The 16,187-nt window shown below is 38.0% G+C and overlaps 1 protein-coding gene across 5 annotated transcripts in view; it reads left to right on the top strand.

Moving 5' to 3' along the window:
- The window catches only part of LOC110956413 (collagen alpha-1(XVIII) chain-like), a 50,679-nt gene that overhangs the window by 25,926 nt on the left and 8,566 nt on the right, over positions 1-16,187 (top strand). For 3 of the 5 annotated variants that reach the window (XM_022201866.2, XM_051941796.1, XM_051941799.1), the window contains exons 2-25: positions 1,601-2,142; positions 3,629-3,709; positions 3,794-3,853; positions 4,874-4,949; positions 8,108-8,244; positions 8,338-8,355; positions 8,727-8,933; positions 9,010-9,036; positions 9,128-9,190; positions 9,906-9,989; positions 10,073-10,123; positions 10,202-10,333; positions 10,744-10,800; positions 11,695-11,739; positions 11,876-11,938; positions 12,452-12,583; positions 12,847-12,912; positions 12,995-13,021; positions 13,923-14,021; positions 14,161-14,196; positions 14,706-14,792; positions 14,968-15,000; positions 15,108-15,140; positions 15,236-15,295. In XM_022201866.2, coding sequence (XP_022057558.2) covers positions 1,601-2,142; positions 3,629-3,709; positions 3,794-3,853; positions 4,874-4,949; positions 8,108-8,244; positions 8,338-8,355; positions 8,727-8,933; positions 9,010-9,036; positions 9,128-9,190; positions 9,906-9,989; positions 10,073-10,123; positions 10,202-10,333; positions 10,744-10,800; positions 11,695-11,739; positions 11,876-11,938; positions 12,452-12,583; positions 12,847-12,912; positions 12,995-13,021; positions 13,923-14,021; positions 14,161-14,196; positions 14,706-14,792; positions 14,968-15,000; positions 15,108-15,140; positions 15,236-15,295 — 2,216 coding nt within the window. The remainder of the gene's footprint in view (positions 1-1,600; positions 2,143-3,628; positions 3,710-3,793; positions 3,854-4,873; positions 4,950-8,107; positions 8,245-8,337; positions 8,356-8,726; positions 8,934-9,009; positions 9,037-9,127; positions 9,191-9,905; positions 9,990-10,072; positions 10,124-10,201; positions 10,334-10,743; positions 10,801-11,694; positions 11,740-11,875; positions 11,939-12,451; positions 12,584-12,846; positions 12,913-12,994; positions 13,022-13,922; positions 14,022-14,160; positions 14,197-14,705; positions 14,793-14,967; positions 15,001-15,107; positions 15,141-15,235; positions 15,296-16,187) is intronic. The other 2 variants (XM_051941798.1, XM_051941797.1) reach the window with 2 other exon arrangements.

Genomic DNA, 16,187 nt, shown 5'->3' with positions numbered 1-16,187 from the left:
CTGGTTTTTCGGTGAGTTACAGTTTCCTGTACTTTCTTTGCTTGAACGCTGAAGCTGCTTTCACAACGTTCACATCATTTAGAAACTTTGGAAAGCCCCACCATCGATGACCTCTGTACCCCCTTAATGCACAGATTGTACTTTCTGGTCAGCTCCTCTTATGAATCTGCAGCGACGGGCCCCAAAGTGTCTGCAGGGCCGAAACCCTTTTCTCCCTTGTGATGCCGATTTATGAGAATGTAATCGTCGGTCTCATGGCTGCTGCTCATTTCCCGTTGGGCTATTTCAGTCTATGGGAACTGAAATATCAGCAGTTTTCTCCATTAATTTCTTCCATGCTCTCAGTCTCAGATGCTGCAAATAAAAAGTCTTGTATCTGTGCTTGTCGATCATTTAGACGTCATTGTGCAAATCCATTTGACCTGCAGGGTCGCTGTATTTTATGGTTTGTTGTTCCAGAGGCGCTTGTCACGGTTCAGTTGGGTTGGCAGCTGGTTTTAATGCAGCTTTCTGACATGTTGCACCTCCTGCAGTGGTAAACTTTGGCATTTTGACACCTCCTTACTTGTGTTTTTTCTTGAACATCAACCAAAAACAAAATGCTCTTAGAACAAAACATCTGCTATGCTTGCAGTTTTTATGTGTTTTTGTACAGAGAACTTGTGATTTGCTGATCATTTCTGTGTTTCAAATTGTGGCGTTGTCACTGTGCGCATCTTAGCATGCCGATGTTAGCATTTAGCTTCGGTTTAATGTCAGATTAAATACGGTTTATTAGATACGTGTGTAACTAATGACATTCCTATTAGTCTCTGCTATTTGATGCTAATTAATAACTGTTAGAATGCTAATATGTTTAACAAAGGTAATAGATATTGAGAACATTATGCTAATGCTAGCATGGCATTGTGGGCATCTCAGCAAGCTGACATTAGCATTTAGCTTTCTGCCCAATACCAGGTCAACATGGCTGCCATTGCTAAATGCTAACTATCAAATTTTAGCATGCTAGGATGCTAAACCAAACTGGGGGACAAGATAAACATAACAGAGTAGCCTCAGTGCATTACTGTGAGTGTGTTAGCATGCTATTGTTAGCATTTGGCCTTAGTTGATAGAAAAATCTTCAAAATGACTTTAATGACAAATATTTATCATGAAAAAACAGGAAAATATCAACAGCTGATATGGGATTACAGCTAAAATGTAATTCCTGGTTGCTGCACTGAGCTGCTAGCATGTCTATTATTCCTAATTCTGTAGCTATATAATGTATTATTTATCCATTATCTTCAATACAAAGGTAGATTGTATTACTTCTGTTACATTTTTTGGTAAATAATCAGTCAGCTAGCATTAGCATTAATCACCATAAGTTAATCAAGCCACAGACTGTAAAAGACAATAGCTTACTTTATAGTCAAAAGAAGATTTAAACATACAAACACCTAAAATGAGTTTGATGCACGTATGTCATTAATCATTTTTGCTTTTTGGAGGGGAAATAATATGTCTTCTCACACAGCTACTTTTCGGTGGCTGATGATTTCATTCTGCAAACTGAAGTCCTGATTCTAAATCTTAATTTCCTGTTTTCCAGAAGACAGTGGCATCTCTTTGCTGCAGCTGATCGGAGATCCTCCTCCAGACGCCATCACCAGGGATTATGGACCAAATGGCAAGGCTGCCTACATCTTCTCCTCGGCGGCGGCATCAGGCCAGCCGGCTTTGGCCCACGTCCCCAACCCTTTTTACCGCCACTTTTCCCTCCTCTTCCACATCAAACCCTCCAGGTCGACCGCCTCGGTTCTCTTCTCCATCACGGACGGAAATCAGAGGCTCATGTACATCGGCGTCAAGCTGAGCGCCGTGCGGTCAGGTCGCCAGAAAGTCCAGTTCTTCTACACCGAACCCGACTCTGAGGCTTCGTACGAGGCGGCCAGCTTCGATGTACCGAGCATGGTGGACACCTGGAGTCGCTTCTCGCTGGCGGTGTTCGAGGAACAGGTGACTTTCTACCACGGCTGCGACTCGGAGCCTCAGGCGGTGAAGTTCGAGCGCTCACCGGATCCCATGGAGCTCGACAATGCCGCCGGGATCTTTGTCGGTCAGGCAGGAGGAGCTGACGGTGACAAGTTCCAGGTAGCCTTCAAGCAAATTTCTGATACTTACGAAAAACCTTACTGTTTTTACGTTGATGGTACTGCAGCTTTTACTCTCCTATTTGATCATTTTTATCATCTATAGGCAATTTTTGAAGTAAAAATACAAGAATCCCATAAACTTACTCTGTTAATCAAAGGACATCTGAATTTATTGGCTTCATGTTTGAATCTGTAATACAACTGATCAGGCAAAAAACGAAGGATGCACGTCAGAAAATGTATTGTGGATTAGCTGTAGCACCTGGTTGTTCCACCAGGTGGAGCCACTTACCGTTGATTAGCGACCAGAGGAGGACTACAGGCAGTTTGTGTTTGCAACAAAATTTAACAAAGAGGTACAGGAGAGGTTTTTCTAACATTCTCATTGCAGTACTTTTTCTTGAAATGCGGAAATGACATGAACAAGTGACAAAAAAAACAGTAAAAAATTGTTTTAGAGATGTTTTAATGATAAATTTTAAACATCTTATGTCATTTTGTAATGCATTTTTACTAAAAATACTGTGTTGTCAGTACTTTAACTTCAGTAAAGTACCACAAAAAAATCTTTCCACTACTCCTTTCCAGAGATATCACACAGAATTTGCTTGAGAAAAGTGATGTTTTTAAGTTTACATAACACCAGAGTAACACATTGACAGTTGTCTGTACATCCACAGTTACACCACAGACACAAAATGCTAATAGCTAATTGGACATCTTTATAATCATGTCAAAATACAAACAAAAGACTCAATTTTTTGTGTTTTAAGGCTTTAAAACCCATTCAAAATGTAAATACATTCAAATTTGGACAAGAAAACAAATATTCTGTGCATTTATGCAGACCTTAAGGGTGGGAACTTCCTAAATTGCATGTGACTGTTAATAAACTAACAGCAAGATGTGTTTTATTCTTCTGAGAATAAACTTGAACTCAGACATAAACTGAAAATGGAAGAAATAATGACTTTTCCAGACTCTTTTCTTAAATGTCGGCCTTTTATTGCTCAATATTTATTTTATTTTGTTGAATCCATTCATCAGTCCAACGACTTTAAAGTTTATGTTTTTAATTAATTGGCATTACCTTGTAGAAATCTTGTTTCACTTTGACATGAAAGAGGCTTTTTATCTTCCAAAGGATGGTGAATACTTTTTGTGGACATTGTTTAGTTTTAGTTTGGAAGATTCTGACCATTAATTCCAGAGTACCAGCAGAGGAAATGGTCAAGTGGTGAGGAGGCATTTCTGACAGAAAAGAGAAACATCGCCCTGGGTAGCCAGAAAAGTCCGAATAAAACACTGTGTGCTGACAGAGCAGGTGTGTGGACGTCTCACTTGAACATCTCCCTGTGGCAGGTTCTGACCTCTGACCACACGCTGACCACATGTGTTCATCTTTTGAAGTGACAAACTGGGGAATAAACTGATTTAAGTTCGGAAAATTAGCTGCATCTTGAGGCTAAATGTTGTGTTTTCAGGGAGCCATCGCTGAGCTGAAGGTGGTTGGAAACCCTCGGGCAGCTGAACGTTTGTGCGACGATGAGGATGACTCAGACGCTGTGAGTCTCTAGATTTTGTTTTTAATGTTTGTATGATTTTATGTTAATTTCTGAAGGCTTTAGGTGACGTCTTTATCTCTCCAGGCCTCTGGTGACTACGGCAGCGGTGAAATCGACAGGAGGCAGTCGGGACACTCAGTGAAGGTCGGTGCTGGGCATCATAACTTTGAGTTTTTAGCAGCTTGTTTTCACACCAAAAACATGTTCACTTGTTTTCCTGTTTATCCCTCTGAGCCCCAAAACCTGATCGCTGGTTTAAAAAAGAAATTTGAGGCATTTTGATCAAATTTTGAGTCAATCTAGACATGTTTTAGATTGTTTTATTCATTATTTTTTGTCAATTTCAATATATTTTTAACCAATTTAAAATATTTTGAAAAATTGGGTCATTTTGGAAAGATTTTGAATCACTCCAGACAATTTTTGAGTGCTTTTGGATAGCTTTAAGAAAGTTATTTGCCACTGGGTCATTTTAAAATAAGGTGGGATCATCTGGGACAAGCCTTTAGTCATTTTGAACAGGTTTTGAATTATTTTTTTTGACAAATTGTGAGTCATTTTGGACAAAACTTGGTTATTTTGGACAATTTGAGTAATTTTAAACCGTAATTGTACCACAATGTAGCTTGATGTGATTTACTCTGGCTCCTTGAAAACAAATTGAAAACAAAAACAACTTGCATGTAATCTTTTTTCTTACAAAGAAATTAAATGAAATACAATCTAGCTGCTTTTCTGTCCCTTGAAAAGAAAAAAACAATGATGAGAAAGCTTGATTAGACATATTTACTAGCACCTTTTAGCAGCTTTTGTGCACCAATAGTGGCCAAAATTGAATCAAAACGGCCACAATCAAGCTTGAAAGTAAAAATAAACTTAAAAATACTCAATGTGGGTGCGTGTTATTTGTGAATCTGTGCAAACTGGATGGTTTATAGTCACCTGATATGAATGAAAGTGATTGGAAAACCTGATTAAATATTTTGATTATTACCTTTTTGCAGTGTTTGTGCACAAATATCGTCAGAAATGTAATTAAAGCATCTGCAGTCAGGCTTAAAAGTGATAACATACTCTAAAAATGCTGTGAATTTCTGCACATTTATGTAGAGTTGTTGGCTGCAGCAATTATAAACCGCTGTACTCCTGTTGTGTTGTCCTCAGACAACCCCGGCTTCCTTCCGTCCGGTGCCCGAACCTCCACTGACATCCTCACAGGGAACCAGAGTCAAAGAATCAGGTACAAAACAAGTGACTGCACATCTTCAGCGAGCCGCTGCCAAGATGTTCAACACTGTAGCTGCTCTGTGGAAATGTGTCATGGAAGTTTTTAATCATACGGCAGCCGCTGCCAAGGAAACGTCTTGTAGGATCACAGAGCTTTTATCCAGAAATATGTGAACGGAGCTGCTTGTCCGGACCTGAAAGTGTGATGAGGTTCATTGAGGCCTTTTAGCATGGTGGTGAAGCTCTTTAGCTCCTTCAGGTGGAGAATTTAAGAACTTCTTTTGGTTTCGCACTGAATAAGTTGGAAAAAAAAAACACATTTGGCTTTAAAATCCCCTTTAAAGACCCACATAATCAGCAAAGGAACATTTAAATTTAATCCAGAGTGAAGATCTAGTTCGTTAAAAGTGCAGTTTTCTTCTTGTCAACGGCCTCTTCCTCTGCAAAATTAGACTTTTTGTGGAAAATAAAGTCAGAATATGTTTATTTCCAATCAGATTCATAGTAATGATGATAATAGGGTGTATTTAAATAACTTGTACTAAAATCTAAGTGCTTTACAAAAAAAAAACCACACAGAATAGAATATGAGAAGAATAAAACTGACAAGAATTGATGGTTAAAAAAACAAAACATCACAGCATAACAAAGTTGTAGTGACAGGAATCATAAAAAGCATAAAAACCAAAGTTGAATTTCTTTCATTATTTATTTGGCACAAATTTTAAAAGCCTGGTATCAACATGTTCAACATTTTTGAAGTGTTCACAGGTGTTATCAACTCTGAAAAAACATGGTGGCTCTCCATATTTTTACATTTTTAATTAGTTTCCCCACTTGTGTCCTCTGTGCTCTGTGTCAACACATCCTGCAGTTCAGCCGAGAGTTTCTGAATTTTTGCCTTTTGACTGTTTGTCACAGCTGTGTCACTGAAGGCTTCACGGTTCGGACTAGAAACACAGAATTTTTTGTTTTTTTACCAGAATCTGTTTTGAGAACACGGAATATTTTTTCGCAATTTTTTAAATGAGAAACAAAACAAATCACAATTTTAAGCTTGGGTTCAGTTAAATTTTCAGATGTAACAACACCTCATCGATGAGTAGTTTAATGACCATCAGAAAACTGGAATTTCAGTGATTTTTTTCAGTTTTTATGGTTTCTAGCTCTGATGAATAGTGTAATTTTGGGGATTTTTACGGCATTAGAAAACCCAGTGAACCCTGACAGACCTGAGCGGCAGGTAAAGACGTGTTTGTGTTGACTTTAGACGGCAGGTACGAGCGTCCTTCGGTGGACTACAGCCGGTCTGGATCACCAGGCCCCAGAGGTGGGTCACTGAGGGGCAGCAGGATGTGGTTTTAATCCACATGTGGCCGTCCTATCCCAGGATAGAATGAGCGCTGTGGTTCTGGCTGCTGTGCTTTTTGAATTCTGGTGTGTTTGCTGCCATCTGGTGGTCGTTTATCCTCATGCAAGCTTCTGTGGTAATTTTGTTTGCATCATTTAAGTCGTACTTACATGTTGTGTACTCCTACACAACTCTGTGTAATCAGATTACCATGCAGCCGTGTCGGACGCCGTTATCATCCTTAAAAAGTCAGTCAGGGTTGATGTGTCCACACCCCTGGTTACCATGGTAACAGAAGTTTTATTGCTTCGGCAAAAATTAGTTGAACAAAAAACAAAAATAAAAAAACTTCTTGTGTTTAGTTTTGCTGCTTTAGAGTAAATGTCCTAACCCTGCATTTTAAGAGTTTTATTTTGAAGGAGCAGCAGCAGTTCATCAAAATCTGATGTCTTTACTTTCTTGTTTTGTTTTTATTTACAGCCATGGCCATAAGTTTGGACACAGCATGACTTACTATGTCTGTTTTGATGTCTATTACAGAACATAACTAATATTTTTTGACAGCACCAGTTTAATTAGTCAACAAATCAACAAAGGATATAATATTATCAATAAATTCCAACAATTGGAACAACTTTGTTCCCAAAACATATTAGAAGAAAATAACACACAAAAAAATGCAGTACTTTCACAACTGAATTTGGTAAGAATAACAAAATGACACCAAACTCTTTTGATGTTTTTTTTAAAATATGAAACTTAATATAGTTCTCAGGAGTTGTGTACTGTATTGTAAGTGACAATTTTGTGGTATTTTGTAAGATTCACAAGCGTCATGGTACTTGTGTCCAAACTTATGGCCATGGATGTACTTCTCCATATCTATACTTTCTTTAATAACATTTTAGCAAACAAACACAGGTGCAAGTAAAATGAAAACTAATGTAAATTCAGAGTGAAAATAAATGGATAAACTTTCAGCATTAACAGTTTTCTGCATTTGTAGTAACACTGCAGCTTTTTACTGCAATAAGTTTTTATTTTCTTCACAGATCTCCTGTTAACTGAAGCAGGCGCTTCATGATTTGGTCCATTTTGAATTCAATGATGTGTTTAATGTCACATTTTGTCAGAAAGATTCATTAAAAACACAGAGAAATGTTTTAACTTTCAAAAACTGGGGGAAAAATCTGTCTAAAATCAGTCTTTAGTGTATTTAAACTCGGTACAAAATAGTGTAGTTTTGGGGTGAAGTTCTGTTAAACGATGAATTATCATTTGGGAAAATACTGGATCTAAACGTTGAGACAGTAAAGAATTTTATTTATATTACAATTTTAAAAAATCCTTAATGTTTTTAATTTGTCTTTCAATTAATTGCAAATATCTGTAAAATAAATAGATATTTTTTGCTTTTTTTAAATGAAGTAAATCAATTGTGTAATACTATGGACGGATGTTGTTAAAGAACAAATTACCAGTAGAAGGACAAACACCTCCTCTGTCCTTTGTTTTGTGTTTCTTTGCTGTGGAATTTAAAATTATTGCAGCTACATTTCAGCAATAATGGTCGCTTTGCTTTGTGCTGATGGTGGAGGTATTGATTCTTGGTTTGTGCTGATCAAAGCTGCATCAGTGTGACGTAATCTGAACTCAGCTGGAGTAAAAAATTCTGCTTTATGTAACTTTTACATGCACTAGAAGCTGGAAATTGCGTGTTTCTTGTGCCATTAAATCTTTTAATTAAATGATTTTTGTGCATAATTCTTGCTCGATTTGAGCGTATTTTTCTGATTATTATTTAACTTTGCGTCCTTAAGGTCCGAGCGGCGCTAAAGGTGAGAAAGGAGACCGAGGAGAGAAAGGCTTGACAGGGGACCGAGGCCCCATGGGACCCAAGGGAGAGCCGGGTTCTGGTTCCAGTTCTGGTTCCTCGTCTGCTGGTGGAGGACAGAAGGTAGAACGTCCCTCTAAGTCTGCATGTTTCAAGTATTTAGCTACAGATAAGTGACATATGACTGACACTATCCATTTGTTTCTTGTTTTTCAGGGAGAAAAAGGTGCAAAGGTACATAGGAGGTTTTAATTTTTACTGTTGCATCAACCTTTTATAAGTCATCACAAGTATTTGGAAGGTTGTTCATGTTTTGTTAATAGTTGCTGTCCAATTACTTTTGGTTACTTCCAGTTACCTTCCACACAATTCTTCCTGTACTGATGTAAACCCACTGAAATTAAAGATAAAACTTGACAATTTAATGCAGTTATTTCAATTTAAGTTTGATGACTTATTGACTGACTTATCAAATAAAAATGACAAACATCTCTTCATACAGAAGCTCTGGATCAGGTGATTTTAACTGGAAGCCAAAAGTTGTGACAATAAAAAGTTGATTTTTTTCTTTAAGCACAAATAAACAAGTCCTTCTTCCTCACCAGGGGAGCTCCGGCTTTGGATACCCTGGTAATAAGGGTGAACGTGGGGCTCAGGGGCCTCCAGGGCCCCCTGGTCCTCCAGGACCTGCAGCTGAGGTGGTCCGACTCGGCGACGGCTCCGTTGTGCAGCAGGTAGCCGGACCTCCAGGACCACCGGGACCACGGGGGTCGAATGGAGCTGCAGGACCTCCAGGAACTGACGGGGAGCCGGTGAGTAAAAAGATCAGAGGAATCTTTGAAAGTTTTTAGAGAAACTTGTTACTAGTTAAGGTTTGTTGTTTTTCAGGGCGATCCAGGAGAAGATGGAAAAGCTGTGAGTTTGTTGGTTTTTACTGAATAAGTTCTGCAAAGGAGAATTATTTATGGAAAACTCATCAGTGTCATTTTGGTGTTGTGGTCTCCAGGGTCCTGCTGGACCTCGAGGTTTCCCAGGAACTCCAGGAAGTGCTGGTGCCCAAGGTCAAAAGGTAGAGAACCTAAATACACAGCTTAAATCCCACAACAAGTTGTGTTTACTGCAATAATTTGTAGCCCTGTACCCGGATTTTGCATGAACTTGATGTCCATTTCTGTTTCCTTGCTGTCATTTTGTGCATCTTAACAGTGAATTTGTCACCATTTTCAATCTTGTCCTTGTCGTTTCTTGATTTTCTTGCCACTCATTTATGTCTTGGTGTACATTTAACAACTTTTTACTGTCTTTTTGTGTCTGTGTTGCATGCTTTGCGCCCATTTTACATCTAGTTGTGGTCCTTTCCTGTTTCCTTGCTGTAGTTTTGTTTGTCTTACCAGTGGTTTTATCTGTGTGTCCATTGGATTTGCAAATATTTCTGTTCAGTTTCCCTTCTACTAATTTCGTTCCTGTCTTTTTGTGTATTTTGCTCTAATTTTATGTCTATTTATGTTCAATTTGCACATCTTTCTGGTCTGTTCAGGTTTGAGTTCAGCTGGAGTTCAGTCTCTTTGCAGCAGTTTTGCATCTGCTGGTGTCCTATTTTGGCATTTGTTATCGTTTTCTTGTCTATTTTGAGTCTCCTTTTTAGCCATTTTTCTGTTTCCTTGCATTCATTTTGTACCTCTTTGTGTCTACTTTGCATCTCTTTTTCACTGAATTGCAAAAAAAGTTTTAAATCAGACTAATGATTGTATATTGTGATCATTTGTGGCCCCTGAATCTCTCAGGGTGAGCGTGGAGAAGGTCAGCCTGGACCCAGAGGCCCCCCAGGCCCACCAGGACCTCCTGGACCAGGCAATGGTGATCGCCCAGTAAGTTCACATGTCAAATCCTTTTTTATTCTAACATTTAAGTTTCCAAAACAAACTCTTCACTGTGTTTTCTGTTGTCACAGACATTTTTCGACATGGAGGGATCAGGATTCCCAGACTTGGACAGAATGCGGGTAGGTTTTTCTTCATAAACAGAAAGTTAAGTAGTTGAAGAAAATAAGAACATAATCATTGTGTGATTTATTCTGTAGGGTCCCCGTGGTCCTCCGGGCCTCCCAGGTCCTCCAGGTCCTCCTGGTACCTCAGTGGCACTAGGAGCTAGTGGTCCGGTAGCCTTTGGACCTCCTGGACCACCTGGACAAGATGGAGCACCTGGTCTACCTGTGAGTGTTTTACTGTGTAAATGTATCACAATGATCAGTGGATTGATGGAAAATTAATTACTATGATCAATTTCAAGCAAAAAATAGCAAAACATTGATGTCCAAGCTGCTTATAAGTGCTGTTTTTCTATCGTTTTCAATAAAAAGAACATGTTTATTTGTAATTTTGTTTGTATTTCTTTGGTCTTTACACTTGTGAAGCCCATTTCTCACTGTGTTGTGACACAGTATGGACCACTGAAATTAAAAGTCGTTGTTGGTTGCAGCTGTACTATGTTCAGCATGCTGTTAAAACCACCAATGAAGATAACTGCTAGCAGACAAAATGCTCTTCTTTACCCTCTGTTTGGAATCAGAATAAAGTGCAGGACTGTGAAAACCCATAAACACTTGTTGTTTTTCGCTTTCAGGGCCCTCCTGGTCCTCCTGGTCCACCTGGTCTACCTGGATCAGTGAAAGGCGAAAAGGTAAGAACAAGCTGACTCAGACTCTAACTTCCATTATCTTAGTTTTATGTGTTAGCCTGCTAACATATGCAAATTAGCTCTAACCATGAGTTTTTAGGTGATTAGGCATAAATAAAAGAACTGGACAAATGAAATGGGCAAATTACCAAATAACGGGTCCAGATAAATGAAGAAGCACCAACATTTTTGCAATTCACCTGCGTTGTTTGTCAAATTTTGCCATCCAGTTAATTTTGGAATTATTTTGTCAAGGTAAAGGTGTACCTCAAGGCTCTACAACAGGGCCGCTTCAGTTTTCTTTTCCTATGTTTCTTTATTTATGTCTCATTATTATTTTTTTATTTTAATGCTTAATTTGATGTAAACAACAACTCAAGCTGCTAGTGTGGCTGAAAAGAGGACTTAAGGATGTGCCACAAGGTTAAAAATCAGTTCTGTTTTCTGTTAATATCCCATAACCTTTACTGATTTTGGTGTCCAGTGATATGCAGATGATACTATTGTATATACATTTGACTCGTGGCCAGAAAAGAAGTGCAGAGGTGTACCACAAGGTTCAAAATCAGAGCCACTTTTGTTTTCTGTTTTATCGCTCTTGAACTTTCCTGAGTTTGGTGTTCAGTTATATGCACATGATACTATTGTGTATCTATGCATTCAAACTAGAAACTAGAGGCTACAAAGAAAATGGTGTACTTGAGGTGTACCTCAAGGTTCTACATTGGAGCCACTTCTGATTTTCTGTTTTGTTTGATATTTCATATGATATCTTGAAATTCAGTGTATATTATACTGTATGCAGATGACAACATTATATATACAGTGAACACTAGTATGTACAGTCAAGAGGTGTATGTTTTTTAAGGTTTTTTACTAAATCGCTTCTTCCTCCAGGGTGACAGTGGTGAGCTCGGTCTTCCAGGAGCAGCTGGAGAAAAGGTGAGAAAATCCTGTTTTGGCTTTAAAAGCATAACACTTTTTTTTGTTTTCAATAAAGATTCACTCAATGAACTGGTTTAAAAGTGAATATTTGTGGCGGCTGCATCTCTATAGACTTTTTGTTGCTTTCCTCCAGCAAAACGCTCAAGACTCCAACTTTTTCAACGGCTTCTTCTCTTTCTTTACTCCATCCTCTACGGTGTGTAGTGGGTCACAGGTATCGGGGGGTTTCGGCTTTGGTGGTTTGCTTTCTTTTTCTTTGTTTTTCAACATTTTTCATTTTCACGTTTGACACTATTATTAACAAATTGTGATGAGGATTTAATTCAAAATTACATCCTCAGCTGGGCTTTTTCAACATTTTTCATTTTCACGTTTGACACTATTATTAACAAATTGTGATGAGGATTTAATTCAAAATTACATCCTCCGCTGGTCTTCCAGAACTTTGCAGAGGAGGAATACTTTTTCCAGGATTAGCTGTTTTCCAGACTGTTTGATCTAACTTTATTTCACCTTCAGAGATCACTTAACTCCGCCTAACTTTTACCTTTTCACCCCTGCACATGTTTCTTGCATATCAGCTTTCTCTGCATCAGTTTTCCTCTCTGTCTTCTTCTCTGGTAGCGTTGAAGATGATTTCCGAACCAGCTAACATCAGAATTTTCTGAAAAAAAAAGAGACTAAACTCATTTTGTGCCTCTTTTGTCAGGGTACTCAGGGTGACCCAGGTCAGACGGGTACACCTGGACAGACTGGACTGGCAGGACTTCCAGGTCCAATGGGACCAATTGGGCCACCTGGGCCTCCTGGACCACCAGGGCCACCATACCGAGTTGGCTATGTGAGTTTTACAGTAGCATTGTGGTCATCTTCCAGGATTGAAATTAAAGCCACGCTAAGAGATGCCAACAAGGAAAACTTAGGATTGAAAGATCACATATTTTGATTTAGATTTATTCGAGGACCAGACACAAAATTCTTTAAGAAGCCAAAATTGTGGACAAAAGTCACGACATGTCTGGTTTTGGCTGCTTGTATGAATATCTGAATGAATAAAAACGTCCTTTATATGTCTCTGTTTGTATTTAAATCCTCTCATTACAGAATGACCAAAATGGATATGAGGTGTTAAATGGCGGGCCTGGAGTTGGAGGCCCACCTGGACCACAGGTACCCAGCTGGAGGTTGTATTTACTTTACTCACAGTGCTGCACATTCTTTGTCTCATTCTGTCTCCTATCACATGTTTTAGGGTCCACCTGGCATTGCAGGTCTCCCCGTAAGTACCACTAACACCCTGCATATCACTGCTAATGTTGCTTCTCTCAATATTCATCAAAGGCTGCCGCAGAATTAAATAAATCTGCTCACATTTTTAGACTTCTTCAAGCAGATTACCAGTAAACATCAATTCAAGTTGTACCGGAAAAGTGTGAAAAGTGTTTATTTTTGCAGACTTGCTCGACATTCATCTTATTTTATATTGAAAGGGTATAAAAGCTCATGTCGTATAAATGTGTCAAGTGCAAAAGTGAATGAGACAAAAAGGTGTACCTCAAGGTTGTATTTCAGGACCACGTCTGTTTTCCATCGTTATTATTGATGTATTGTATATTTTTCTGATTGCAGTGTTCAATTCTAAGCAGATGATGGTATTTAATGTATACATACACACTGAAAACTTGAAGTTTGCAGTAGTATTTCAGTATTTTAAAAACGTCTTTTTACTTGAAGATGCAATATAGACTATTAAAGTCAAAGACAATGCAATGGTCCTGAAAAACTCTGTCACAAATCCAAATAACAAAAAAATACACCAGGGCTTCTAAAAATGTAAACATAATATAACAGAAGAACATTTGAAAAACACAAATACAACAAGAGAATGTATGAAATAAAACAGTACACATATACAGTCTGTTTCCATGTACACGAGATGTAGTCCTTTTATTTTACATTGTTTTAGTCAGCATTTTTTAAGTTCTATTAAAGAAAAAAGTCTACAGAAGTCAATGGGACACTGCATTAAAGCTCCACAAATATAAATAAAGCTATATTACTAGAAGTAAACACACCCTCCTGTCAATATGTGTTATTTAGAATATTTGTGGTAGATTTCATGATTTTTTGTCAACCTTTTATTCATTATTTGCCCTATTTGCTTTGCCAATGGTTGCTAGGGTAAACCAGGTTTACCAGGTATCCATGGAAACAAAGGATCAGAAGGACCACGAGGACCAACTGGTATCCCAGGTCTAGATGGATTCCCTGGACAGCAGGTATTGATCCAGTAAACAGGATTTTATTGTTAAATTACTCCTCATGTTTAAAATATCTTCATATAATCTCCATATTTTATTGTAGTATTGTACCTGGTCGTATTTTTTGCACTGATAATATCTTGTGTTTGTTGTTTAGGGTGAAAAGGGCGACAGAGGAGAGAAAGGAGAGATGGTGAGTTTGCTATCTTTTATTACCTTTGTTTATGAATTTTGTCTTTGTATCTTTAAGTACATTTACACCTGTGCTTTTATCGACTGTTATTGATCTGTTTCCAGCATCGTCTTGTTTTACAGTCGAAATTTAACATTCTACATATCTGATTGTGACAATACAAAATGCTGACAAGTTAAAGACAGATTTTAAAGCTCCTATACTATAGTTTTTGGTAGAAAACATGACCTCCAAGTCCAAATTTATCATTTTAGTTTAACTTAAACTACCAGTACGGCAAAGTTGTTTATCAAGATGCATCCAAAACTCTAATCTAAAAACATTCTTTAGTTCAACATGTAATAGTCTATGCAGATTCATATAATCCAAACCCATCTTCCAATTATAACAATTCAAGTGGTAGAATTGGTCACTAAGACCTTATCGCAGTATTTTCTTAATGTAATGGATGCAAATTTGCTGTGTTTTTGCTAGCTTTCTGGCTGATTTTGTTCCTATTTGTTATTCAGGGTCTACCAGGACGAGATGGTGGACCACCCGGACCTCCAGGGCCTCCTGGACCTCCAGGACAGATTGTGTACCAGCCGACAGCAGATGTGAGTCTGTAAATGCGGGAGTATAATTGCATCAAATTACATTAACCTCTTACACCACAGCTTGTCTCTGAATCACTCATCGACTAAATTGAACTCATTCACTAACGGTCACAGCTCGTTGGATTGTTTGTTTGTTCACCTTCGTACTAACTGACCTAACTTTGTCTCGCTGTAGTATAACGACGTTTATTGGAACGAAGAGGGGCAGGTGAGTCGCCGAACTAACGAATCTCACCGTAAACTCACTAAGCCACTTAAACAACCGGAAACAATATTTTATCTCTTTTTAAAGCATTATTAATGTCTCGTCTTCAGGGAAGAGGTCTTCCAGGTCGAGCAGGATTCCCGGTAAATATCAACAGCACACAGTTCAGTTTGGTAAAAATCCAACTGATTCCAGAAAACGGTGGTAAATGAATGTACTGTATTGTGTTTCAAATTAGGGGCCTATTGGTCCAAAAGGAGACAAAGGGGAGTCAGGTCCTCCAGGATTTGCACCTAAGGTAGGATAATCCAAGTTTGAATTAAGGTATTTTAGCCTTGCATGCACTAAAACTTGCAAATTCTGTATATTTTTGTGCAGAACAGAGCTCTGCAAAGTCAGTTTTGTCTGAATAATGAGTCGTAGTAACATTGTATGCTCATTTCTTCCAATGTGGTTTATTTAACAGAGCAGTGTTCAATTTATCAAGCTCATTGCCAACTTTGACTGGTTTCTGGTTATTCGCAGCCTAATTGGAAACATTTGTTTACATGAAACATAATATTTTTAGTATAACTATTCAATATTTTCTGATGTAAGAAGTGATGAAAGACGAACTATCAACTCTGTTATGCACAAAATGAAACATGAAGCAGTTTTTATCTAATATTCACATTTCTGTTCTGAAAATGAGTGCAAAATAGCACATATTTAAAGAGCAGCTCATTTTTAAATGTAAACTTTATAGACTATATTAGAAAACTATTCCTATCCTACCGACTTCAGTATATTTTCGAGAACTTTCAGTGCTTTGTTTTGATCTTCTCTTTGAATTATACATTTAGTTGAGATTTTATGCTGTTTTGTAGCTTGTAAATTAAGTAACTAGAGAACAATACTGTAAGTAGGTGAATAAATCGTGGACAAAAGACCATGGGTTGCGATATCTGCTTAAATATTGGCACGGTATTCCTCAAGGTTCTGCATTAGGGCCTCTTTGGTTTTCTGTTTTTTGTTTCATTAATGAGAGGTCAAAAGCTTTTAAAGTTTTAAGATAAATAACTACAAAACAATACTGTAAATAGGTCAATAAATCCTTTACAATCATGCAAAAATTCTAATTTATTGTGGAGAAAAAGACTATGGGGAGTGATAGCTTTGCCTAAAATTCCCTTGAATGAATGATTTTTCAG

The sequence above is a fragment of the Acanthochromis polyacanthus genome, chromosome 22 (genome assembly GCF_021347895.1).
Source record: "Acanthochromis polyacanthus isolate Apoly-LR-REF ecotype Palm Island chromosome 22, KAUST_Apoly_ChrSc, whole genome shotgun sequence".
Lineage (NCBI taxonomy): Eukaryota > Metazoa > Chordata > Actinopteri > Pomacentridae > Acanthochromis > Acanthochromis polyacanthus.
Note: the sequence above shows the minus strand (reverse complement) of the source record. Positions and strands in the feature narration are given on the sequence as shown.